Below are 14,230 nucleotides of genomic sequence, written 5' to 3'. Positions count from 1 at the left end.
GCTGGTGCCATGTACACAAAACTGCTATCATTGCATCTGTGTGGCTATTGAATCAATTTGCATAGGATTTTGCTACTGTATGATATAATCATTAATCTATATTTCTCTGGGTGGAATGCTGATCAGAGGTACCTGCAACTACAAGTGTCTCTACTGCTCTAGCTCCAACAAATGAAACTATCAATTCACTTCGCGCCTGTCTTACCTGTCTCCAAACTATATCTGCACTTCCTCATCTACCTAAGTTACATGACTGGAAAACCTTTTTAGCACCTGCGACCAATATTTCTACTCCCGGGGCACCACCCACTCTCTACTCCCCTCCCATATCTAACATTCCGAAATGAAGCTACAAGAAAATACCCACAACATTTTCATCCGATTGTTTCAATCCCTTCCTTACACTTTGTTGATTGGTTTTTTCCTTCTTTGATTTTCCATCACTTCACAATGACGTATGAAGTGCAAAGAAATATTGATCATGTTGTAAACTGTACCAATTCGCCAAGATGATACACTTGTTATTGCTAAGATGTGTACATAGCAAACTTTACAAAGAGCTCTGTACTTTTTTTGGTGGACATCAGGATATGTAAAAATATTGAACAAAGTATTGTCAAATTCAAAAGTGCTATGCAAAATTGAATATAGTCTATTTTGTATTCCATGAATCTGGAGGCAAGCTGCAATGAAATCATTGATATCTAAAGTCTGTAGCTTCTGTGAGACGCTTCACGTGTTGTTTCCCTCCCTTCCCTATGAATCCAAGTTGTCGACATTTATAGTTTATTCTCCTCCTGTCCTTAAAATTTATTCTGAGCACCTTTAAAGATGTAATTTTGTCATATCGATTTGCATGGAAAGATGATGACAGCAAATTTTTCCCTTTCTTATTTTTATTTAGTTTTATCCATAATGTAAAGCCTCAAGTTGTTGTTTGTGTTTCTGTAAGCTTGGTTGCACCTCTGCAGAAATTTTAAATCTTCATTTGTATCCTCGGGGGCTGACCTTTTCTGGTTTTTTGTTTGGAATGTATACATGATTAAAATGTTTTGAGATAAAGCTCTGTAAATGCACGGATTTTATTCTTGCATTTTTTATACACACAAACTGTGTTCCCCCAAAAGAAAGAAAATCGATGAGTGTCCCAGACACTCTGTTTCGAGCAGACATGCGCTCACTCCATGACACACACACTAAAGCTGTAAGTCTTAGTCGCTAACAGTCTAAACATATTTATAAAGAATAATCTTCACCAACCACCTTTCAGGAAAGTTGATCTCGTAAAGGATTATTCTGAGTGTTGTGAAAGTGCATCATTTGATTTTGCACTACCACGTAAGAAGAAACTACACATTTTTGCTATGGAGCATTGGAGTGCATCATGGGAAATAAATTTGATATGCCTAACACCCTTCTTTTTTTTTAGTCAATGTGTTCAGATAATTGATTGTGGCCTTATGGGTAAATTTATGCTAATTATGGACAAATTCATTTGTTTGCTCTTTGTATTCTACCTTTTTTTTTTCTTGTCTGAAGTGATACTTCAATTAAATTCCTTTAGCACCTGAACAAAAATATGTGAAGTTAGAAGATGACTTTGAAGTGTGCATTTTCATTACTTCCCTTTAATTTTTTTTTTTATGGCATTTGACCTTTTGTATTGAGATTTAAAGTGATGTAAGACTAGTGAAGTTTCAGGGGGAAATGGCAATTTTCCCATGGCAATTTTCCCATGGCAATCTTTTGTATACAAATGTGGGCAGGGATCTTGCAAAGTGGTTGCAACATTCTCATCTTTCTTATGAATATTCCTCATAGTTAATATTTTAATATTTACTGTGCTCCTCTCAACTTACCTGTCTCAACCCTATAATTGCACTTTCCCATCTACCTACTGTCTAGCGCTTTTTGATAGCAGTTATTACGATGTAGCTGTTAAAATGACAATGTGTACTGTGTACATATGTTTAACTGTATTCTACTTTCATTGGAATCAGTAAATACAACACATTAAATGCAATGTTCTGCAAATTTCCATGAATTCTATTAACCATTTTCGCCTTGCACAAAACGATCACTTTAGCTGATAATTAAGCTGTATGAGACGATTCAACATGACTTGACAATAACCAATAAATCTGTCAAGATTTTTATAAATATCACAAAAGACTAGTGTAGGCCTGTACTATAGGCACAGCATATCTGCTGTGCAAAGTCTAACTCTAGAAGACTGACTACAGGTGTGTAGGATAATAAGTTGTTACTGTTTGCTGTCTAACCTTTACATATTGCCTCTCTAGATTTGGAACTGATACTGTACAAATTATTGTACCCAAATTATTGTTAAGGTCATGTATACTTAGGTGATGACGAGAGACATTACAGTACGCTTGAAACGAAATAAACTCTGCTAAAATTGGAAACACGACTGAAAGTAACTTTAGTATTGTTGTGTAGCATCTCTTTGTTTGTGATGTGTTGTTGGGTCTTTCTGTAAATTTGACACCTGAACACATATACAGCAGACAGTAACATTATTTTGAAACTATTTAAATAATTAATGGGTAACTGAATGTCATATAACAGTATCATATGTGCCAACATTTAAAGTTGCTTGTGGGTGTACAGAGTAACCACTGGGTAATAGGTCATTCCATTTTGCAGACAGGGTTCAAGACTTAAAAAAAAAAAATCCATCTGTGATAGAAAGCGTGTGTGTTGGTGTTGAGAGCATCAAGATTGAATTTTTGATTTGGTCACAGTCATTTTGTTGTAATGCTTATTTTTTTTGCAAATTATTTGACCATGGTGACACCTCTATCCCCTCCACTCAAATGAAATAAATTGTAGAGTTTGAAAAATACACAGCAATCTGGAATGTGACCCATAGTAATGTAAAGCAAAATGTCAACTCGCAAGCCATAATCCATTCATTTAATAAGTTCTCGCTAATTTATGTAAGATCAGTGAGAAAAAGATTGAGACACCCAACCAGCTCAAATTTGAGGTACGTCCTTATGATGGTTGAATAAATGAATCATTCTTCAAAAATAGATTATAAGGAGCTGCTGTGAATATTCAAGTAGAGTAATTTCATGGTCAGAAGGAATTTTCTTGGATAAAATCGGATCATTCTCAAGGACTCTAGCATCAGTGGCGTAGGAAGGTACTTTTGAGTGGGGGGCTGAAGACTGTTGGCCTGCCTGGGGGAGGGGTCTAAGGGGAGGGGGTGTCCCCCTCCCCTTTGGCAATTTTTTGAATTTCCAGGTGGCCTCAGATGCAATTTGGTGCAATATAGCACATTTTAACACCCACTCCATTTTGTAAATAATTTTGCATTTTCACCTGGCCTTAGATGCAATTTTGTGCTCCAAATGAGATTTTTTAATCATTTGGAAATGAAAAAGGGGTTTTCTGACCTGCGAAGCGGGGGGCGGAATGATACTTCCGCCCCCCCCATATTTTTCACTGGGGAGGGGGGGCTGGTGCCCCCCAGCCCCCCCGGTTCCTACGCCCTTGACTAGCATGTTGTTGTATCAGCTATTGGCTGACATCACACTAGTTTCCCTCAGCACTAAATGAAAATGAAATGCTAGGTTACATGAAAAGACCTTGTTCTGTATCCTTTTAATTTGATTAAAAGCCTTGTTCCCTTCGTTTGATTAGAAACTTTCACATGATCCAAAAGCGCTCCCGGGATACTCTCAATGAGAAGAGAAAAGCATTATACAAACATGAAGAAATGTCCAGGGATCAGCAAAGGCTACCTTTGATGGTAACATGTATTAAAAGCCCCTTGAACCGTATCATATTGCACTGCAGCTATTACATTGCTGGTTTAAACTCATCAATACAAATTTGTTTGTTATAAACAAAATTAACAATTTTTTGGGGTGAAGGCAAGGTTTAAAAGTTGATTCTAATAAAGTCCCAGGCCTCTGACAGTGCTCTTGTATGAGCTGTCACCAGTTTTAATAATTTCATCTTTTGATTAACGTTGATTCCTTTACCTTTGCCTGTTTAGTTCTGTAAATATGTAACTGTCATCGTTGCTAAGTATGTCGATCTTTTTCATTTCCTAATTTAGTTGATTTCATTAAATATTAATTACTACACAGATGGTGGAAATTTGAATGAATTAGACTCAAACGTGATTATACCGTCATGATTTTTTAATGATGACGTATCGACTTCGTGTCTGTGGAACGTTTAAATTGACTGGTAATTGCGTGAAACTCTTAATGAAAATCTCAAACATATTTTTTTCTCATTTCAATTGAATCCATAAACAGTCAAAATTGATTTCACTATGTACTAAATTATAAAAACGATATCGATAGATATAAAGACACATTTTGCTTCTTAAATTTCATTTTATCTCAATGGTAAGAATCGTGCATATTCATGTATTTAAATTTCACTTTATTCTTCTCACTAGGTGATATCACACTATGCATCTGTCCTGGAATTGCAAATAGCAGCGAAAAGAAGTATATAAAAACATTTGTAGACTATTCCCAACATCAAGGATTCCGTGTTGCAGTACTAAATCACATCGGTGCCCTGGAAAGTGTACCGATCACATCTCCAAGGATCTTCACTTACGGTAAGTTGACAGACTGATATATCTAAAAAAACCTTAATGAGTGATGCTAATTTGCCCACTAATTACCTTTTACTTCAATTGAGGCCAATGCTGCTGCTGGCCTTCAAACCAACATTTTCTTTTCATGTTAAAAAAAAAGAACTAGGGGAAGAAAATGTAGTGTTTGAAGCTTTACTTTGTTTTCTTTGCTGCTGTGAAGTGATATGAGCTAAAGAACTAGTTTAAAACATATAAAGGGTACCATGAAGAAACATCCCTTATAACACACGACATAGTGACTATACTGTTTATGACTCACAATTAAGTCATTAACACCTGAGGTACATTAATTTTTGCATGGTGCATATTTTTGTCCAGAAAAGTACAAGGCCCTGACGACTTTGAGAATATTTACTTCCCTCCTCTCTCACCCGTCTCCCGACGACCCTAGCACTCTCGTTCTACCGTGCCAGAATGAACTGGTATTCTTTAACAATTAACACTGCGCGCCCTCTGTGACCGGCTCCTCCGGTCAATGCCCTTCCTTCTCATTCTACCATCCAAAGTGCCAGCATCGGGTGTTTTTACTTACTTCACTCCGTCACATGCCCTATCTCCTCGCAACATTAGCACTTTCAGTCTAACGTGTCAAGAGTGGACAGGTTATTGTTTTAACACTTTGTAACCTGAGTGACAGGTCACTAAGTGTCAATGACCCTCCCCTCTCATGTGGGATGGGAAAATTATTTTCTGTGACTATTACGGCAAAGCACTGCCAAGTACACCCATCAGAAATAATTTGTAAATCCTGATGTCAGTACCTGGAAATTGCTAAATTTCCCCAATGAACACTCATTCTAAACATTTCATCTTGTTTATTCCTACTCAAGGTTGTACAGCCTAGACGCGTCTGTAAAAAACAATTAGAATATTTGATTAACCAGTGTACACTCCTTAATGTTCAGCTAAGAGACCCCCCAAATGTGATTTCACACACAATTCCTACCTAATTACAAGGTTAATTGTCATGAAATAAGAGCAATTTTACATATATGCTGTTTATTCACCGGATCTGTCCTTCATTTTGGCCGGTTGCATCACAAAAAAAACTGGCTGTGACTGCTTCATGAAGGTACTATTCAAGTTTAATGAAAAAATGATGCCTTGATTATCATATCAGTAAAGTAGTTTTTTGATGAATTTGTCATATTTCTCATACCAGCGAGTTAGCAGTCAACCAACTTCCTCTTCTTGTATATATATCTGTGCAATGCCTGGCATAAAGGGGTACAGCGTAACCTGTCTGTTGTACAGTATTAATGAAACAGCGCAAATAATAGGGCTCTCTTTTATTACTTTGTCTTCAAATATTTGAAATAAGACAAGTTTGTCTAGTCTGTGTACAGAGTTACATTGAACTCTGTGATATATCTAAGTGTAGAAAATAGTGTGATTTTCCCAAGAACTAGACAAAATTCTTGCTTCTTGTAGGAGAAACAAACCTATTCAGCTATTCTCTCATCTTTGTCATCAGATGTAGAATGCTTGCAATATCATATTAGTCTAACATCACATTTTCTCTTGCGGTAAATTAACGCCGGTTTTGTAGTAAAGTGCAACTTCACAACAAACTGGAAATTAGCTCGCTCTTGCAACCTTGATCTGTGAGCAGATTTCATGCTGGAATTGCTGTCAATGTTCTTTTAGGAAAGTAGTAATTAAATTAATGTAGGTAATAAAGTGATATGTGAATATGCTGCTTCACCATGCCACATGTTGAACAAACACTGCTTCCGCGTACTCTATAGTTGCAAGGTAGAGAGCAGACCTGCAGTATGACTACAAGTTTTATAGATGTCTTGCAATGTAGATAGCAGATCTGTAATGCGACTGTACAGGTTCTGTAGTTGTGTTGCAAGGTCGAGATCAGACCTGTATTACAACTGTAAGAGTTCTGTAGATGTGTTGCAAAGTAGATAGCAAACCTGTAGTATGACTGTACAGGTTCTGTAGATGTGTTGCAAGGTAGTTAGCAGACCTGCAGTATGACTACAAGTTTTATAGATGTCTTGCAATATAGAGAGGTAGGCCTATGATCCAACCGAACAGGGAATTTGACTGGACCAAAGATGGTGTTCTGTTCACCAATTCTAAACATCTCTTAAAGTGTACCTATCAGTCATTCTCTGTTTATTTCGCTACATTTTTTGGAGAGCCATCTTAGCTGTTTGGACTTGAAACCAAAAGCTTAGACCTGATTATCTGAGGGATAAAATCCTTAATAATTTTCCAGGAACTGTACCAGAGAAGCTGGAATTAGGCATGCAATTCAAAGGTTTGCAAATCTGAAAAAAGAGGCAACAAAAGAAAAACCTCAAAGCAAAGGGCAGCAACAACATTGTAATGTCTCCATGTTTTCTCTAGTGGTGCTACAGTAGGTGTCTCAGTTAACACACAAATGTCGTTTATCAAATTTATTATCCATCTTCGTCTTCTCCGAAAGAAGAAACCCTCAGCTGCTTGGAGACATACACTATACACGATGTACAGTAAACTAGAACCTAGACGAGGGAGATGAGACAAACTTCCCATAATTTTTCATTTATTCAGGTGTAATCAATTGAACCGCTCTTGCCCGTGGTAACCTCGGGTGCTAATGACTTGTGACTCATATTTAGTCACTATGTTGTGTGTTGTAAGGGATGTTTCTTTATGGTGCCCTTTATATGGTTTAAACTAGTTCTTAGCTCATATCACTTCCATGGCAGCAAAGAAAACAAAGTAAAGCTTCAAAGACTACATTTTTTTTTTTTTTTTTTTGAACATGAATAGAAACGTTTGGTTTGAAGGCCAGCGGCATTGGCCTCATTTGAAGAAAAAGGTTATTGATGGGCAAACTAGCATCACACATTTACGTTTGTTTAGATATCAGAAATTTCCTAATTTGACCCTCTTTCATGTTTTGAGGAAAAATTTGGCAGGTTTCCAACCATCACTGTAACATCTTTGGAGACTTCTACAGCATCTTTAGTATGCTTAAAGAATTCCATCAGTATTTACCCCAAACTTTACGATAGTTCAAATTGCTAAAACTTAAAAAAAAAAAAAAAAAATTCTACTCTAGAAGACCTGTTATGGAAATAATTCTGTAGAATTAAAGGGTATATATATATATATATGTTAAGATCATAGCAATTCTAAATGAGAGAAAATGCTGTAAGAATAGATGTAACATGCTTTTTGAAAGATTTGAAGTTGTTCACAAATTTTGAGTTATTACTGATGATGAGGTATCAGTATGAAGACTTGTGTTACTTTATCAGTGTAATAATGGCCTGGGTGTATGTTGTACCAAAGAATGGCTAAATATAGCATAATTTCATAATTAAACTGAATCATTCATTTGTTTCCTAGGTGATACAGAGGAGTATGACGTTATGATTCAGTATATCAGGGAGAACCATCCTGACAGTACCCTCATCAGCATAGGGTTCAGTATGGGGGCCAACATTGTGGTCAAATACCTCGGTGAAGCTCCTCATAGACAGAGTTATTTCCTATGTGCCTTATCTGTCTGCCAAGGTTATGACTGTACAAGGTAAGAAATGTGATATATATATATATTTACATATAACATTCTCTAGGAGTTTTATCATTACAGTGAGTATCCTTTCTTGTATGCGAATCAGACTTAACATTCATCAGACTTTTTACTACTTTGTGGAAAACATCATTCAAATACCTTTTCACTTTACTGTTGTCATCTGTTAAAAACACTGCTTTAATTTTCTTCCCTTCCCCCTTTCCCCCCCCTCCCCCCACAGAGCTCTAGATGTCCTTCATGAATGGGAGAGCGGTAGACGTATTTATAATTTCATGATGACGCTCAACATGTTGAAACACATTCGTAGGAATCTGAGCATGTTGGTTGGCGAGGGCGCCAAACAGTTTTGGCAGAAGAAGGGTCTGGAACCGATCCAGTACAATGTGGACAAGATTCTGGGTGCCACCAGCTTGTGTCATATTGATGAACATTTATCACGGTAAGAGACGTTACATTGAAATGTCAGTGAAGTCAGAATAAGCATGTCAAGGTAGTGCAATGTTTATAGTAGATTGTAGTAGAATATCTTGATGGTTTATTTTAGTGTTTCTCACACATAAGAAAAAAAGTGATAAGAGAAATATCTTTGAAAGTAAATTGAAGGCACTTCTTAGGTCTCTCATTCATCTCTGCTGTGAATGTGCTGCACGAATAACAATATTGCTATATATAGCAACACGGTAATATGAACTGTCATACAGTAATACAAAAATACCAAAATGAATGAAAAATTTAATATAAACTGTTCTGTTACCTAAGAAAGTATTCTAGCTTTGTGTAGATTAAAGAAGCATTTGAGTTGATTTTGGTAAGTTTGTGATGCTTTCCCAAAACTATTCTCATGGCAATGTAATTCATTAGCTTCGCTATCGACATTCCCCTGGAAGAAAGAGGATGTAATATAATAATAAGTGTGATTTATTATGCACGCATATCCCCCCCGGAAGGGTGTTCATGGCGCGGGAGAAACAGAGAGAAAAGAAAGCAAAGACGAATGAACAAAAGAGTTATTGTTTAACATTCATAAATGCTTGATGCATAAAATGAGTTTTCAGAAGGTTTTTACTGGAAATTGTGTGAAGAATATTGATAATGCTGTTACCTATGTCAATAAATATTAATATGAAAACTGTCTGGAAACATTTTGGAATCCAATAAATATGGGTAGTTTTAAACTAAGTTACATGCATTCGTCAGACTATGTTGTAGGGCTGCTGTAAAGACTGATCGATTGTAATGTTGTTTGAGGCAGTTTAGGGAAAAGAGTAAGACATTTTCCAACAGTGTCAAAAAGTGAGTTTATACAGAATCTGATTGTTGCAGCACCAGTGCGGTAAATGAAAAGGATATTCTGTGATCATGATTTGCATCGGTGGACATTATGTGACAATGAAAAAGCTTTTATTTACTTATATAAGGTTAGGAATATCGATCTCCTGCAACTGTTATGCTTTTTTTACAGGAGGATGGTCGGTTCGCCAGATATTATGGAGTTTTACGAAGACTGTAGCTCTGTACATCATCTCAGGAAGGTAAGTACAACTCTCATAAAACATGAAAATTTGAGGGTTTTTTGGGGGATGCTGTGAAAATATCACATTTTGACAAATACTTGCCGTATCTACCTACCCTACGAAAATAAAATAGGGGCAAATGTGTAGCACTACACACCATGTGATCCACCTAATCTGAGCACGCATTCCTGTCGAGCAATCTCCCAAAAAACTTCCCTAGACAATGGCACCTTTCCTCGTAAATATTTAAACAATGATGTCAGGTTAACAAGCAAACTAGATGTGTTAGACCAACCGAGAGCAGGGCAGGAAACATTTCTATGAAGATGTTTGGTGTGGAGCACCTACAAGTGGCTGGACTAGTTACCAAGTTTAGCACACAGGTTGTTACTATTCAGCCTTCTCCTCAACAACAATAACAGAGTCACAGGAAGACATATATTTAGGTCTCTTGTTGTGTCTTGTTTTACAATGCATTTGAAATTTGCATTTTACCTTGAGCTAGATATACTAAAAGTCAATAATAATGCATTTGTCTGTTGGTTTTGGATCTCGACTGTGCGACAGAATTATTACAGATGTTGCCGATTACCACCTTGGAGACAGATGAGGATCGGGGCTGGTAATTATCTTAAGAGGCTAGTTTTCCAAAGTTTATGTAAGGCATCAAAAGAATGAGGTAGAATAATTTTAAAACATGTATTCACCTTTTGTCGCCCTTCCCAGGTTGAAATACCGATTTTATTACTTCATTCTGAAGACGACTTTCTAGTGCCGCCTAAATACAACAATTGTCCGTTGGAGTACGTGGAGAAGGCTCCCAATGCAATATTTGCACAGACCAAACATGGGGGCCACCTTGGCTTCTTCGAGGGCGGAGTAGTGAGACCAAATACGTACACGTGGCTGGAAAAGGTGGCGATAGGATACGTGGAGGCGGTCTACGAGGTCGCAGTCACTCAAAAGATACATCCCGTCATTCGGGATAAACTCGAAACCAACGGGAACCATTGCCAGATTGAGAGATCTTAGTGACTAGTTTGTTTCTTACTATCATACCTGAAGTCAGTAAGGTTTCTTTTTTTGGAAGTTATAGACCTGTGAAGCACTGCAGTGGCGATAACTACTTGTGTTAGAAGAAAGGGTTACTTAAACCTGACGAGTAGATCTTCCACAAGGTATAAGTTTCTCAGAAATGAGTGAGTAGGGTGCATATCGGGTTTGGCCCATGGAAAGGTGTCAAAACCCTTGTCTTACCATTCCATTATGACCTTTTATAGTGAAATATCGGATCATTCTGGTCATCAATTTTATATTTATTTTTGCCTCAAAAAAATTCCATATCAGTTTGCCAAGCTAGTTGCTTTTTACATTCAAAATAACAAACAAGGTCAAAAATCTTTGGAAATGATCCCACCCATTTTTCTTCTCAATTGCCTCGTGGAAGAAACTTGAGAAAACATTGAAATTGATTGGAATTTATGTATCCGACCAAGTGTGACTTTTTGTGCCCGAAAACCCTAATGTATGATTTTCACATTTGACGTGCATTTTCACACACATTTGATCTCTGAAATAGATCTGTGGTATATTGCTTAGTTCTTTCTCTTTCATGCCTGTGTTAATACACCTCTGATAGGTGCTATTTAAAACCAATATTTTAGAAATCAGTTTTTCAAAATCTGCACAGTAGCAGTTTAAAATGTAGTGCAAAAGAAATACAGGCTGCAATAATTATTTGTTTTCAGTGTTGAAATCCAAGTGTTTCAGGCTAAAAGGGACTATATGGGTATCGTCTTCCCAGTAGTCTGGGTTCCGGCAAACGTTTCATGGAGCAAGCACCGAGAAGAGCTACAAGCGAATTGTTTCAGGGGGAGGTTTATATTATTAATTTGGAGGTTAAAAACGTTTTTTTGTACTCCCGAAGAATTCGAACATATCAATATTCAGCTTTCAGTCCCTTGTGACATTTGACAGGAAACTGAAAGTAATTTTCAACCATCGATGGCCTTATTTCTTTCGATCTACCTTCTTGGCTTCCGATGTAGAATAAGATATGTTTCCCTGCCGTATTCAATATATATCCGATTTATTTACGAGCAGTTTTGCATTTCTACCTCCCTGATCCATCAAAGGGTCAGACGACCTGCAGAGGCAGTTGCAGTCTGCTTCCTTTTATCCGTCTCTGGTTCAAAAATCATTTCTTATAGTTTTAGCTCTGTATACAATTTGCATTGTAATTAAAGATACAAGTGACAGATGAAATTAGTTGCATGTGATGTGGGAATTGAAATATATAAATAAATATATGATTTTTCATTCTTTTAATCAGCCTTTTGGAATAGACTGACACTAATGAAAGTTTCAGAATCGAAAAAAAAATGCAAAGAAAGAAAGAAAAGCATGTGAACATGACAAAGGATGTACAACAACAACAACAACAAAAATCCATGAAATTGTTGTGTATTTAATACCAATTCTAGCGATCATGTTTGCTCTTGTATGATTGGTATGAGCCTTCATGTTGAAAAAACATCGCTCTTGCCTTGACCTTTCTTCCTCTTCTCATGTTTGTTGTACCGTAAGACAACTGGGTGTTATCTCTAGTCACATGGATGTAAGATATAGTGGCTTTACCCAACAGAATGGTCCAGTAGGGACCAGATAAACTGTAATAGTACGTAGGGGATATGTCACTCCATGTCTAAGTACCATTTGACCTAAAATTTCTTTTCTTTTAAACACAGCTTTAATCATTTTTTTCTACTCATCTCTTTGCTTTTACATACCTTTTCATCATGTCTTCGTATAATTTGGGTAATTTATCAAGAGAGTCGTCGCTCGTTAATTTGTTCAGTCACATCTCGTTTGGTCATGTCAGAAATTTCCTCGAGCTGCTGGTATCTATGGCGATTGAATGATGACATGACCGCTCTATTTTTACTCTCCTCCGATGTGTCGATTCCCTGCAAACTTACCAATGGTTCCTTTGAATAACGAGTGATAAGTGGATAACATGTTTTCGAATGGTACATCAAAACGTGATATCACAAACTGTATTGTTTTTTACTTCTTCGACACTACCAGGTTAATAATAATGATAACTTATGTTTACTTCCCGTCATTTGTAATTTCAGGGTTGTGAATAGCTTGTTTGCAAAGTTGATACACTACATCATGGTGGTCTGTAGACGTCTGTAATTGAATTATTTGGACTGGTTGAATCAGAAAAATAATAAGATATTAATTTTGATTTAATCTTGATATTTCTTTCAACTTATCTCTCAATAAGTAATTTACCCCATACCATCCCTGCCCTTTCATATTTGTCTTTGGTTCATAATACGAGTCTTTCATGTTGATCACTCTTCCGGGGATGTTGTTGCTTGATCACGACTAAAATTTCTTTTCTAATTTCAGTTTTCCTTCTTTATCAAGATGATCTATGAATATCATTTCGATGGATTATTATCTTTATTATATTGTTTTGACTAAATGAAACTAAATTAAGTCTGAACTCCAAAGATGTTTGCATGGCTGAGTAGGACAGAGCTGCATAATGTTATAACACTAACAACTTAACTTTCAAGAGTGGATTAATATCCGTTGAATAAAACATGATGAAATCTCTGTTGCCAGTTTTAGTCACCTTGGAAACCAGCCTCATATGTGTAGTGTGAGAGAACATTTATTCATAAATATTATTTACAGACCTCTTTTTGTCTTTGTATGTATTTTGTTACAACAGTTTCTAACCAAAAAAAATTCTGTGAGTTTTTTTTTATTGATGTTTTGTTATCTTGTTTTGAAGGTTGCAATATATTTTGGTTCCTTTTTTTAATTTTGTTTGGATAATTTAATCGCTTGTATCGCTTGCTGTGTTGGCTTGTGATGTACAGCATGTTGTATAGCTAAATGCAATTTGGTAAATTGTCCGACAAGAAGGAGGTAGGAGGGGTGGGGGGGAGGGGGGTCTATGATTGTATCATGATTGGGTAGCAAATCCTGCTTTGAAACAGAATGGTCCTTTTGAAGTTTTCTTTCACATTTAAATGTTCTACTATTGGTTATCATAGAATATGGACAAGAAACTTGTTAGAGGGAGTTGTGGAGGGGAAGGAGAAGGGTGAGGAGGAGGAAGAGGAATGAGTTTGAATGCAATCAGCTATGCAACATGTTTAATGGAGCTTGCCACTTCTGGTATTGTTGTTTATTACTTTCTGTAGATCCATTGGGTCATTACTGCTGGATGTTACTTACCTATTGTTTGGTCAATCATTAAATACCATGTTTTTTTTTTTCATTTTCGAATCAATTTGAACGAACTACCTCCATTGTGATGAGTTGATTCGATAGGCCTTTTACTATAAGACTTCTTAATAGCAGGCTTTGTGCTTTTGCTAGACAACCAATAAAAAGGGAAATGTGTGTCTGAATGTGAAAGAGTGGCCAGTAAGCTATTATAAGCTAATTGTCTAGAAGTTTTTTATGTTGGAAAAAAAACGTAGTACATTGGCAGACATT

At 36.6% G+C, this 14,230-nt stretch overlaps 1 protein-coding gene across 1 annotated transcript in view; it reads left to right on the top strand.

Moving 5' to 3' along the window:
* Positions 1-13,627, top strand: part of LOC139966597 (monoacylglycerol lipase ABHD2-like) — a 29,519-nt gene extending 15,892 nt beyond the window's left edge. Inside the window, exons 4-8 of the mRNA XM_071969799.1 lie at positions 4,442-4,609; positions 8,003-8,186; positions 8,413-8,631; positions 9,655-9,724; positions 10,433-13,627. Of these exons, the coding sequence (XP_071825900.1) occupies positions 4,442-4,609; positions 8,003-8,186; positions 8,413-8,631; positions 9,655-9,724; positions 10,433-10,738 (947 nt within the window). The 3' untranslated portion in view covers positions 10,739-13,627. The remainder of the gene's footprint in view (positions 1-4,441; positions 4,610-8,002; positions 8,187-8,412; positions 8,632-9,654; positions 9,725-10,432) is intronic.
* Positions 13,628-14,230: the final 603 nt, after the last annotated feature.

This window comes from Apostichopus japonicus, chromosome 4, assembly GCF_037975245.1.
Source record: "Apostichopus japonicus isolate 1M-3 chromosome 4, ASM3797524v1, whole genome shotgun sequence".
Classification (NCBI taxonomy): domain Eukaryota; kingdom Metazoa; phylum Echinodermata; class Holothuroidea; order Aspidochirotida; family Stichopodidae; genus Apostichopus; species Apostichopus japonicus.
This window is presented reverse-complemented; position numbering and strand designations above follow the sequence as displayed.